This window comes from Peromyscus eremicus, chromosome 20 (assembly GCF_949786415.1).
Source record: "Peromyscus eremicus chromosome 20, PerEre_H2_v1, whole genome shotgun sequence".
Taxonomy (NCBI): Eukaryota; Metazoa; Chordata; class Mammalia; order Rodentia; family Cricetidae; genus Peromyscus; species Peromyscus eremicus.
In genome coordinates, this window is record NC_081436.1 from 64898557 (window position 1) to 64910849 (window position 12293).

Here is a 12293-nt window from a genome sequence, read left to right on the forward strand (position 1 = left end):
CCTAGAACTCGATCTGTAGACCAGGTTGGACTTGAACTCACAGAGATCCACCTGCCTCTGCCTCCCCAGTGCCAGGATCAAAGTTGTGGGCCACCACTACCTGGCTTTTTTCCCCCATTCTTCTCTGAGCTGAAAATCTTTTCACTTAATGGAGAAACACATATAGCTTCTCTTTGATCAGCAACAGACGTATTATGTAAAATAAAAAGGTTATTTGCATACAAGCACCAATGCAGTTTAACAACCAATCTGATAACATCAATGAGTACCCAGTGATAGATGGAGGTGCTTTACATGGCATGACATTCTACCACACTACTCAGAATGGTGTGTACTTGCATAGTACTTCAACAAAATGTTAATTACTCTGTAATTATTAAGTCAAGAAACCTTTACTATTCTTTAAAAAAATCACCTGGCTATTTTTGATGAGTACTTCAGCTGGATCACTAGTGCTCATGGTCTTCAGGGGAAAAGCTCTCTCCTGTTTTGGACGGGCTTTGGAGGTATTCAGGGGAGGCTCTTCTCTAATGTCTTTTTCTAGTTCTTCTGTGTCCTGCAGAAGAAAGCGTCTGTGAGATTAAATTTCTTCATTCTTTAATGATTAAAACCTACTTTGTTGTCCCAAAGACATCCTAAGAAAATAAATTCACTTAAAAAGGTGTCCAAGCTAGGCATGGTGAGCTCATGCCTGTAATCTCAACACCTGGCTGGTGGTCAAGGCAGGAAGGAAGACTGCTACAAGCTCCAGGTCAGCCTGGGCTACAGAGTGAACTCCTGTCCCAAATCCTGCCCCCTTAAATTACATACACTAACACAAACACACCCCAGAATGGAAACCATTCTATCAACAGACCAACCCAAAAAGAATAAATTAATATTCAACTTACAAGAAGCACATAGCAAAGAGGCTGATAATGGAAACAAGACTTTAAAAATAAGTGACTTCTTCACGGAGTAATGTCTTCACATATACATATTATAAAGGCTATACAGAGAACTCCAATCTGGTCATGACATGACTCAGCCATATAATTCCAGGGACAAATCTCTTAGTTTCTCTTAACTGTAAAAGTTCACCCAGGAAATTTCTAAGGTCCTGTTTAAGTTTTAATGCTTCCCGTGTTCATTGTTTAGACAAAGTTTAACGAACTAATTCTAAATGACATTACAATATATATAATAAATATATGCACTAGAATATTAAGTAGGAGCATAACTAAATTGTATTGTCTTAAAAGATGGTATTTCCTGACAGAAAAGAACACACAGAACTTACAGCACGTCAAAGTGTGAGAATGTCAGACTCTAGTGACTGTTCTAACAACTACGTAGCCACATAGTGGAGAGAACTGACTTCTCAGAAGACGGCCTCTGACCTCCAAACACATGCTGTGGCACAGGTACAAGCACATACACATAAGCAAATGCCATTTAAAAAGTTTCCTTCCAATACTGATGCTCTTTGGAATGTGATATGACAGCAGTAAGTTTGAAGAACTCAAAATTCTGATGTGAATTTAAGTTCGGCATGTAGCCGAACTTGGAACTCATCAATTGGTAAGACCGGCTAGAAATGAGCTTTAGGGACTTGCCTGTCTCTGACCTCATCCTTCTCTGCTGAGGCTGGGACTACAGGCACTTCATCAAATGAGACGTTTCCCAAGTCCCTGCCTATCTTCTTGATGAACATGACCATTTCATTATGAAGAACAGAGACTGGGGAGGGCTAAGAGTTCAAGCAGGACTCAGGGAATGAAGAGGCAAAAGAATACACAGACCAGGTAATACAATTCTTAAAAAAAAAAAAAAATTTATATTTTATGTGTAAGTACTTTGCATGTATCCCTGCATACCAGAAGAAGGCATCAGATCCTATTATAGATGGTTGTGAGCCACCACATGGTTGCTGGGAATTGAACTCAGGACCTCTGGAAGAGAAGCCAGTGTTCTTAACTGCTGAGCCATCTCTCCAGACCCAGAGTAATACAATTTTTATTATACTAATACTATGTAACAATTCTCTAACATGTCCTAATTTTCACATGTCCAACTTTCATATTTTAAACTCACTGGAGGGGGCAGGAGAGATGGTTCAGTGGCCAGGATCACCTGTTGTTCTTTTAAGGGTACTGGGTTCGATTACCATCATCCACATGGTGATTCACAACCACCTATAACTCCAATTCCAGGGGATCTGACAGCCTCTTTTGACCTCTGTGGTTACTAGGACACATGTGGTACACATACACACATGCAGGCAAAACACACATTTTTATAGATGGTTCTCATGCTGTCATTTATCTCTACATATTCTTAGTGTCTGGACATCACTTTCCATACCACCTACAGTGGTATATCATAATGAATGTTCACTGTTCAGGAACTTTACCTGTGTGAGAGAGTTATCTTCACCTTGCTTCTTCTTTTTCTTTTTTTTCTTTTTAGATTTTCCAGTTGGAAGAGCTCCCTCTCCTTTTTCTTTATCATCATCTGAAATCTGATGTTAAAAAGCAAAATAATAAGTTTATATTACAATTACTGTGAAATAATTTCAGTCACTTGGTCTTTATCTTCTAAAATCTAAATAAGAATAAGCTACGACTAACAAAATTTTAATAAAACTTGTATTACTTAAAAACTCACTGGATGGAAATAGGGGGATTAGGACTTAAAGGCCAGCTTGGGCTGGATGAGTTTGTCTCAAAACTGCTCCAATCAACATTACCAACAACTCTCAAACACTAGATCCCATTCTTACAATACCTCCCAGGAAAGGACCACTACCTTGAATTTTGTGTCCATTCAATTTCCTAGAAATTTAGATGAAAGACATAAAATTTTATAGAAATACACAGTATCATTCAGATCTTGCTCACTGATTAGTTCAAGTGTCTATTCATACTTTAATTCATCCCTTTTTTCCTTTTCTTTTCTTTGCAGTGTTAAGGACTTTGCATATATACGAGGCAAGGGATCTAACACTGAGTAGCACGAACATCCCCATCTCTCTCTAGCCCTCAAACTTTATTCTAGACCCTTCTCATTTTATTAAAGCAGAGGCTACCAAATTATGATCCATCTCAAGGCCAACTTTGTCCCCCTGGTGGGGGCATACATACACATGTGCATATCTGTTTGTATGACTGTAGGCCCACTTGTACCATGGCACCGTCGTGGAGCTCAGAGGGCAACTTCAGGCTGTCTTGCACCTGAAGACAGAATCTTCTCATTGCTCAATGCTGTGTGATGGCTCAGGGTTTCCTGGGGTTCTCCTGTCCCCACCTCCCATCTTTCTACAGGACCACAGGGATTAAAGACTGTGCTGCCTGCCAGGTATGGGACTGAACTCAGGTCCTCATGCTTGTGCAGCCGGCACTTTACCTCCTCAGCCCTGCCCACACCAGTGTGTACAAACCACGTTCATCTCTTTACTGTCTAAACTCATCTGCTGAGCACAGGGTCACATCAGTCTCTATGGCTCCTCTCTAACTAGTCTGCCACCTGTGTTAAAATCTCTATCACACCCCCTCCCACTACTGTGTACTGCTGTAACCTACTGCCTCTCCTTCAGTCTTATCTACTGATTTTTTCCCTGAACCTTTTATTTGCTAGCACTTCTCTTAAAACAAAACAAAACAAAACAAAACATCAGTTATGTGTATGGGTGTTTTGGCTGTCTGTGCACCAGATGCTGTGTTTTGTGCCTGGGGTGTTGAATATCAAGTCCAGTCCTCTGTAAGAGCAGCCAGTGTTTTTAAACTTTGGGCCATCACTCCAGCCTCCTAACACAAATCTCCTAACCATTCAACATTCTGAAACGCGGCTTTTAGTCCAAGATTTTTTTTTTTTTGATGATGAGGCTTGAACCCAGAGCCTTGTACATGCTAAGTCCACGCTCTATTACAGAGTTACATCCCTAACCCCGATTCCAAAATTTGTAATGAAAATGATCTAAATTCCCAGGAAGTAAATACAGTGACAATCTCCAGGCCTAATGTCCCTAACCACTCTGCTGTTTCTTATGCTGCTCAACACCTCCTCCTTCCTGAGATTCAATTGTCCCTACCTCTGTAGCCTAGAATTCTCCTGAGTCTCTCCCTTTTTTTTTGGGGGGGGGGGGAGAGGGGGTTGACACAGGATTTGTCTGTGTAACAGTCCTGGTTGTTCAGAGACTTGCTCTGTAGAACAGGCTGGCCTTGAACTTACAGATATCCGCCTGCCTCTGCCTTCCAAGTGCTGGGATCAGTCTCTAACAAAGAATTATCTCTTAATCCCTTATACTTACCCTTTGATCATTGAGGACTGGTTCCTGGGACTTCAGAAGGGAAGCTCTTTCTTCATCTACCCAGTTCCCCCACTCCTCTGCTGGTGCATTCCAGTCTGAGCTGGGATCAGCAGAAGACAGACCATCTAAAAGTTAACAATGTGAATTAGTTATCCGTCATTCTGTCAGAAGCTAAAATTCAAACACTAAAAATTCTTTATGCTGAATTAAGCTGTAATTTTAAACTATTCTTCTTCCCCCAAGCATATTTTAAGAGCTAGCAAAAGGTGGAAACATGGTAGCCTTTGTCCAAATGTTGCTAGGCACAAGATTAAGTACAATTTTTAGACACACCAGAAGACACCTGTTAGTTATTAATGCCACTCTCCTTTGTTAGTCTTCTAAATCTGCACTTTTTCCCCTCTGCCCATCTTTAACCTAGCCTAAGGTCTGGTCATATTTTTGTAATCAATTTGTTTTCTAGGGCACAGAATTAAAGCTTTATTCATAGCACCAAAATTCTACACCCTCCTGTCACCTCCTAATACATTTCCTCACATCTTTATAAGCTCTTCAAGATTAGGTTCTTCAGATTCACCAAATCATGACAAACTAGGTAACCACTTTCATTCCCTTCTAATAATCAACTTGTAGCCTCTTAACATTTCCCAGTGGTCAGTGCCTCTTATCTGATGACTAAACGTACTGGAGCCACTTGCAGGGCTTTGAACATCCTAGTCTAAAAAAACAGCTTCGTCCTGACTTTCTGAATTTCTGTCTTTCGCTCCAAGGCACTGACATTTACTTTGGAAGCTATCACTAGTCACTGCTAGAGGGGAGCACAGGCCTTCAATTCTCCTTGGCTAAGTGGTTCCCAGAGCTGACTCTCCCCGTCCTCCCTGCAAACCACTCACACCCACATACCTTCTTATAGTATCTACTTACAGCCAAGTTTGGTTTAAGATGACAGAGGTTATACTTTACTTCCAAATGGTCAGGAAGTCTTCCTAGCTTTGTTTAACTGAAATAAGCCCAGCAATTCCCATAATGTCTTAATTCTACTAATAACAAATACTAAGTTTTTTCATATACATTTCACTGCTTCCGGGATTTCTAATCTGTCCCACTGACCTGCTCCCAGAGTGATGCCAAACATAACTTGGACACACATTTTAGGATCAAGGAGGCAAATCTGCCTGTTTTATGCTTACTGCTATTTTAATTTTCCCAGATCAACTTTTTACTTTTTCAGGAGAAATACTTATAGATCTTCACAAAAGCTTTAATACACATTTGAGAAGACCAAAGAATGATCTGAGAGAATGCTCACAGGAAAAAACAAACAAAAATCAAAACAGAAAAAGCCCAAACAGACAAAACCTTTTGCACATGATTTCAAATTTATGTGAGAAAGACACATATTAATAGTAAGTATATCTTCTCAGAATTGACACATATTAATAGTAAGTATATCTTCTCAGAATTGAAGCTCATCTACTCATGAGGCAGTTCCTCATTAAGTTCTAACCACGCAACAGAACCGAGTTAACTAGGTCTTAAGTTAAAAGTAAGTGTGTACAAGCCACTGTCACATGCAGCTAAGAGTCTAACTATTCAGTGGAGATAAGTAAGTACAAGAAGAAAAGAGTGACACATTCTACCATAGGGGACTGTGGCCCAGAGTGGGCTGGGCTAATTCTCAATATGATAGGAAGAGTCAAAAAATAAGCAGAACTTCTAGTCAGGAAAATAGGAAACAAGTGATTACAAGTGTGAAGTATGCTACAGAAAAGGCTGTCCTTTCCTGACTCAAAATTTATCACCATGTCTCAGAAGCAGACAGACATGACGTTCAGTTAGTACTTCAGAGCACTAATGTAGAGTTTAAGAACATGGGCCTTACTGTCAAACAAATGTCCATTAACAACCCTTTATCATTTAATGTGACACAATACTGCTTAATTCCCCTCCTTTCATTTTTCTTCAGATATGCCTAATTCTGCCTCCAAGTGATGGAAAGCTCTGGAAACTTGTCCATTAGCCATGTCTCTAAGATTGACTGCCAGGGGTTGGGGATTTAGCTCAGTGGTAGAGCGCTTGCCTAGCAAGTGCAAGGCCCCGGGTTCGATCCTCAACTCCCCCGCCCCCTCCCCAAAAAAAGATTGACTGCCAGAAAAGAGACTACCAAGTACAAAGAGTTTATATGCAGCATACTAACACAAGCCCACTTTCTTAATGAATACTATAGGGTGTGTGGGGAGGAACAGAAATCTAGTGTAATACTTAGAGAATTCAAATCTGAGAAAGAGTTGTCCTCTCTGGTTTAATTTCTGTAAAAATATTAACAGAAGCACAAATCTGTGCTTACAGACTCTATAAAACCTTATGCTATTTTTTCTCTTGTTACTGAATAGAGATTACTTTTTAATTAACTGGGATTGAATAAAAACTACTTAATAATTTAATAACCCAAATCCAAACATAATTGTGCAGAGATTTTCCAATGAATAATGCTTAAGATTCATAGGTTTAATGTGCTAATAAACTATGTAGTTTTTGTCTGTTTTAGTAGTGATCGTATTTGAACATGGCTTTGCTCTATCAATGAGCTATATCCTCAGCCCTAATGAACTTCTTAAACATAGTTTTCTTGAAAATGATAGTGTAGTCTTATTCTTTTATTAAACAGAGCCATTTCCCCACCCCAAATTTTTACAAGAGTCTGCCAATGCTTTTTAATAGAGCTGCATTAATATATATGAATATACATTATATGGATAAGGAATTTATTTCTCCATTTAATCTGCTTGTGGAATAATGTTTTAGGTTCAAGAATGGCACTGTTAGCCTGAATCTAGAGATCAGCTATTTCTTTTTTCTTCTTTTGTGTTCTGAGACAGGGTTTCTTTCTGTGTGTTGCCCTGACTGTCCCAGAACTCGCTTTGTAGACTAGGCTGGCCTCAAACTCAGAGATCTGCCTGCCTCTCTGTCTCTCTTGAGTGCTGGAATTAAAGATGAGTGCCACTATGTCTATCTGGCAAGGGATCAGCTATTTCTATCAGAAAACTTCTGTAAACAATTTTGTTCTCCAGCATTTAAACACAGATTCAATCGTCCCACTGAGTAGCCTTTTGCTCGCTTGGCCTTCCCTCTTGCCACCAACTTAATCTGCCCCATTCTGCTGCTGGTCCCTTCTCTCACGGCAAACTCCATGTTTCTATCATTATGGACTAGAGACCGGCGGTTCTCTACAACATTCTAAGCAGCAGACTCCGACTACTGAAGCACTCTGCCTTATGGACTGAGTCACTACCAGGTGTTGTCCCACAATGAGACAGCTATTGTTGATTCTAATTTGTGGCAAATTGATATTAAAAGTAACCATAATATACTATGCAATGCATTCTATAAATTCAAGAGTGATAATTAAATTCAACGAGTACACCCTTCCAAAACAAACAAGCAAAAAATCCAAACCAAGACCACATTAAAGATGATACACATATACATACACAAAAATAAAATTCAGGCAAAATGAATTAAAAACAAATTTTGGATGTAGAAGGCCATTAATATGGCATAGCAAACTTGAATATGGTATTCTTTATATATATATCTATAATTATTATAGATATATATATATAAGAATAAGTATAGAATTTCTCTCACAACAGGGTCTCAAGTAGTTCAGGTTAGCCTTGAACTTGATACTCAATGTAGTCAAGAAAGATCTTCAACTCCTGAACCTCCTGCCTCTTCAAGTGCTTTAACCCCCAAGTACTGGGATTATACTCATTCACCCCCACACCTTGCTTTATGTGTGTGTAAATATTTGTTTCGTTCTGTTTTTTGAGACAGGGCTTCTCTGTGTAGTCCTGGGACTCATTTTATAGACCAAGCTGGCCTCAAACTCAGAGATCTGCCTGCCTCTGCCTCCCAAGTGTTAGAATTAAGTGTGCGCCACCATTTTTTTCCTACATTTTAATTTTATGTGATGCACGTTTACCTGCACTGTGTATATCTTGTGTGCCATGTCCATGGAGCCAGAAAAGGGTATCAGATCCCTTGGAACTGGAGTTACAGATAGTTGTGAGCCATCATGTGGGTGCTGGAACTGAACCCAGGTTTCCCATACAAGCAGCAAATGCTCTTAATCCCTGAGCCATCTCTCTAGATCCACCAGGACCACCCCCATACAATTAACACTTACCTATGTATTCATTTGTGTGTGTGCGGACCCATGTGTATATATGGAGAAATGAAAGGACAACTGTGGGAACCAGTTCTTTGCTATCATGTGGGTTTTAGGGATCAAACTCAGGTTCTAAGGCTTGGAGGCAAGTGCCCTTACCCACTAACCCATCTTGCCAGAATACACCTGGCTTTAAGTATCTAGAGTCTCACCAACACACTTTTATATATAATTTTTATTTCTTTAGCAGTCAACACCGGTTTTCCTATTAGAAAACCCTCATACAGACAGGTACGGTAAAATGTCCAGCAGGACAGCCTGTAGCTACTGGCTCAGTGGTCTTAACTCTCAGCAGTCCAGATCCCTTACTGCTGCTTTCCTAGTTCTGCACTGCAGAGATGATTATTTGTCCTAAAAGCAACACAGACAAATTTTCTTTAAAACCCATGCTTTTGCATCCATACACATCTTGATACATTATAATTTATAGAGCTTTCTCAAAACTACTCAAAGTAGACAGAATGGATTCTGTTCTGTTTTATAATTCAGTATAGATTCCAAAATACGATAAAGCTCAAGACATATGAAATACCATATTCTAGACCTAGAACTAAAACTAAACTCTCAGTCCTTAGTTGGACTGAGAGTTCAAAGCCAACTGGGCTACAAAGTGCGACCATGTCTAAAAGAACCCCAACATAACACAGAACCAAGTCCAATAGCCTTAGCTCTCACCGTCTTAATGTCCAGACATGGGCCTCTCTAATCACCTTTCACCGAATCTCCTTTAATCTGTCCAGACTCTGCTTTAGTCACTGTATCACAAAGCTTGTCTCCATGGTTACTACCATCACCGTGACTATACCACACAGGGATTAAGGAGAATAAGCACAGCAACTGCTTCAAGTATTAAGTGTGGTGATACTGTGCAAAACCCTGAGACCAGCCCCGGGCAGACAGTCTGTGTTTACCTTTATCACCATCACTACTAAATCATTACTTTCATCATACATCACACTAAACCCTCTGAGAAGAACTGCAGTAGTGGGAATGAAGGTGCACGCCTTTAATCTCAGTACTTGGGAAGCACAGTAGGTGGATCACTGAGTTCTAGGCTAGCCAGGGTTATTTTGTCAGAATCCCACCCCCCACCCCACAAAGAAAAAAAACAACAACAACAAAGTACTGCACATATAAGAGTAATCAACTTTTTCTTTCTGGAGGTTTCAACTCAAATTAAAAAAATTATTAAAATAAGGTCAAAGTAAAAAAAAAAAAAAATCCAGAAGATAATTTTAAAAATTAAAAATAAGAACATTTAATCTATACTTTCTTGCCGGGCGGTGGTGGCGCACGCCTTTAATCCCAGCACTCGGGAGGCAGAGCCAGGCGGATCTCTGTGAGTTCAAGGCCAGCCTGGGCTACCAAGTGAGTTCCAGGAAAGGCGCAAAGCTACACAGAGAAACCCTGTCTCAAAAAACCAAAAAAAAAAAAAAATCTATACTTTCTTTTCTAAAACAAAGACTAAAATGATGGAAACAAGGTAGGAAAGAATGTGACATAAAAATTCAGAGGAAAGAATAAATTCCGAAAATTGGACTTATGGGGCGGGGGAAGCCTTAGAAGTTTGTGATTTTAAATGAAGATGGTGGGCTTTTTCAATACGAAGACTATTTTCTTTTTCTTTTCCCCTTTTTTACTTTTATTTTTGAGACAGGGTCTTGCATGTAGCCCTGGCTGGCTGGAACTCCTACAAAGACCAGACTGGCCTTGAACTCACAGAGCTCAGACTTGTCTCTGCCTCCAGCTTACTTCTTCTTTTCCTTTTTTTTTTTTTTTTTTTGGTGTTTTGAGACAGAGTTTCTCTGTGTAGCCTTGGCTGTCCTGAACTCGTTCTGTAAACCAGGCTGGCCTCAAACTCAAGGGATCTGACTGCCCCTGCTTCCTGAATTCTGAGATTAAAAGGGGGCACCACCACCACCACCACCACCACCACCACCGAGATGATTCTTCCTTTTAAATTTATGTTTGTATTGCAAACTGGGCTATGAAAGTGGTTGTCTACTAGCACAAAAATGTGCACACAACACAAATATTGAAAGCCACTGCTGTAGAGTCTATCCCTTCTTTTACAATAAAACCAGAGAAATAGAATTATTCATTTATAACAGTGAAATTTAAAAATGAATCCTCCAGAACTACGAGAAAACAAAAACTGCCTCAGTCATAACAGGAAGTTAGTTTTAATTCCATAGGGATTCAGAATCAAGTTCCAAGTAGTACAGCTGATGTTAAATTACATTACTATGACCTTTAAAGGGGAGAAATTAGGATTAGAACTAAGACATAAAGCATGAATTCAGGGTGCTAGAAAGGAAATTTTGAGGAAAGTAACTGAAAAAATTTAAAAGGACATACTTAACCCAGACCATTCATCATCGATATAGGGTTGATTACGGCTAACATCCCACTGATAATCAGAAGTGGTAGACTGAGAAACTGGCTCAGCAGTAGACCCTTAAATGAAAAACGAATGCAACAAAATTAAAAATGGAATTTCCTAAGGATGTTTCATAACAATAGTTCTATACTTTGCACATGGACCTTATTTCTCCTAAAAGGAAAAATTCAGACATAGCAAAAGAGTTAAATTAAAAGGAAAAGGAAAATTGAGGGCAATTTTAAATTAAGTATGATAATAACTAGATTTAATTCAACACCACCACTCATACCAATCAGAGTCTGATTTTTGTTATCTGCAAATGTCAAAATTTTGAAAACAAGCTCCATTTTTCTTCTCAAAGGTAAGCAGTAAAGCACAAAATCTTAATGCTAGATGCTTCAGAGTATGCATACATCCTGAGAAAAATGATTAGAAAATGTTTGAGTCTGCTCAACATTTAGGCTATAGAAAGTTAAAGAAACAGGATTAACCAGAGAGGTGAGACAGAGAAAAGTCAGAGATAAGAGTTGCTCGAAGTTGAGAGTTAAGTTCAGGTACATTTAAAAGAACAGAATATTATTTTCTAAGTTGGTTGTTTTTTCTTAGAGGGTAAGTGAGAAGAAATAGGTGGGATGAGAGTTGGGGGTTACAAGGTCTCTTAGGAACCTGATGAAAGCAGTGGTGGCCCAATGTCCAGAACTTTATGTAAAAATTTAAATACATTTTGGGGCATAATAGTTCATGGAAGTAAGGTCAAAACCCATGGTTCTACGGCTACAAATTCATTTGAGAATGCAAATGAAAGCATTCTATCAGACACAGAGACACCTACACGAAAGACCTGAATCAGAATTTCATGTGTGTAAGAGTCCTTAAGTGACTCTGACATTCACTTTGGATTGAGAGCCACTGACAGAAAAAACTGGTTAAGAAGCATAGGTCTCTGGTTAGTATAAATAAAAATAACAATCATTTCTTCCCCTCACAGTCTTCACTAATTTATACATTTCTACTTGCTTATAGATAGATGAGCTTGCTAGCATTTTGATAATGATTACTGTCTCATTATATACTCAAAATAGTAATATATTTCAATGTAAAATTTAGCAGATTACTCAACAAATGTGGTAATATTTAGCATATATATTAGCCACTCAGCTACATAAACATAAACTTATCTCCAGTAGCCCCTACTGCTTTCTCTGAATGTATGTATATGTGTTATATAGTCATCAAATGAAGGAAGCAATTAACTTGCACTCCTGGAAATGAAATGTGGTTGACGAGACCATGAGTTAACAAATTGCATCTTGTAGGCCAAGTCCAACCACTGATTTTGATTAGCCCATGAACTAAGAATTTCATATCTATTTATTTGTTTTTTTCCCCTT

The 12293-nt window shown here is 39.0% G+C and overlaps 1 protein-coding gene across 4 annotated transcripts in view; it reads right to left on the reverse strand.

The window, feature by feature from the left end:
• Mtdh (metadherin) overlaps positions 1–12293 on the reverse strand; it is a 49096-nt gene that overhangs the window by 4533 nt on the left and 32270 nt on the right. For all 4 annotated transcript variants that reach the window (XM_059248025.1, XM_059248024.1, XM_059248027.1 and 1 more), the window contains 4 exons: positions 10878–10976; positions 4289–4413; positions 2393–2500; positions 416–556 (listed from right to left, as the gene is read on the reverse strand). In XM_059248025.1, coding sequence (XP_059104008.1) covers positions 416–556; positions 2393–2500; positions 4289–4413; positions 10878–10976 — 473 coding nt within the window. The remainder of the gene's footprint in view (positions 1–415; positions 557–2392; positions 2501–4288; positions 4414–10877; positions 10977–12293) is intronic.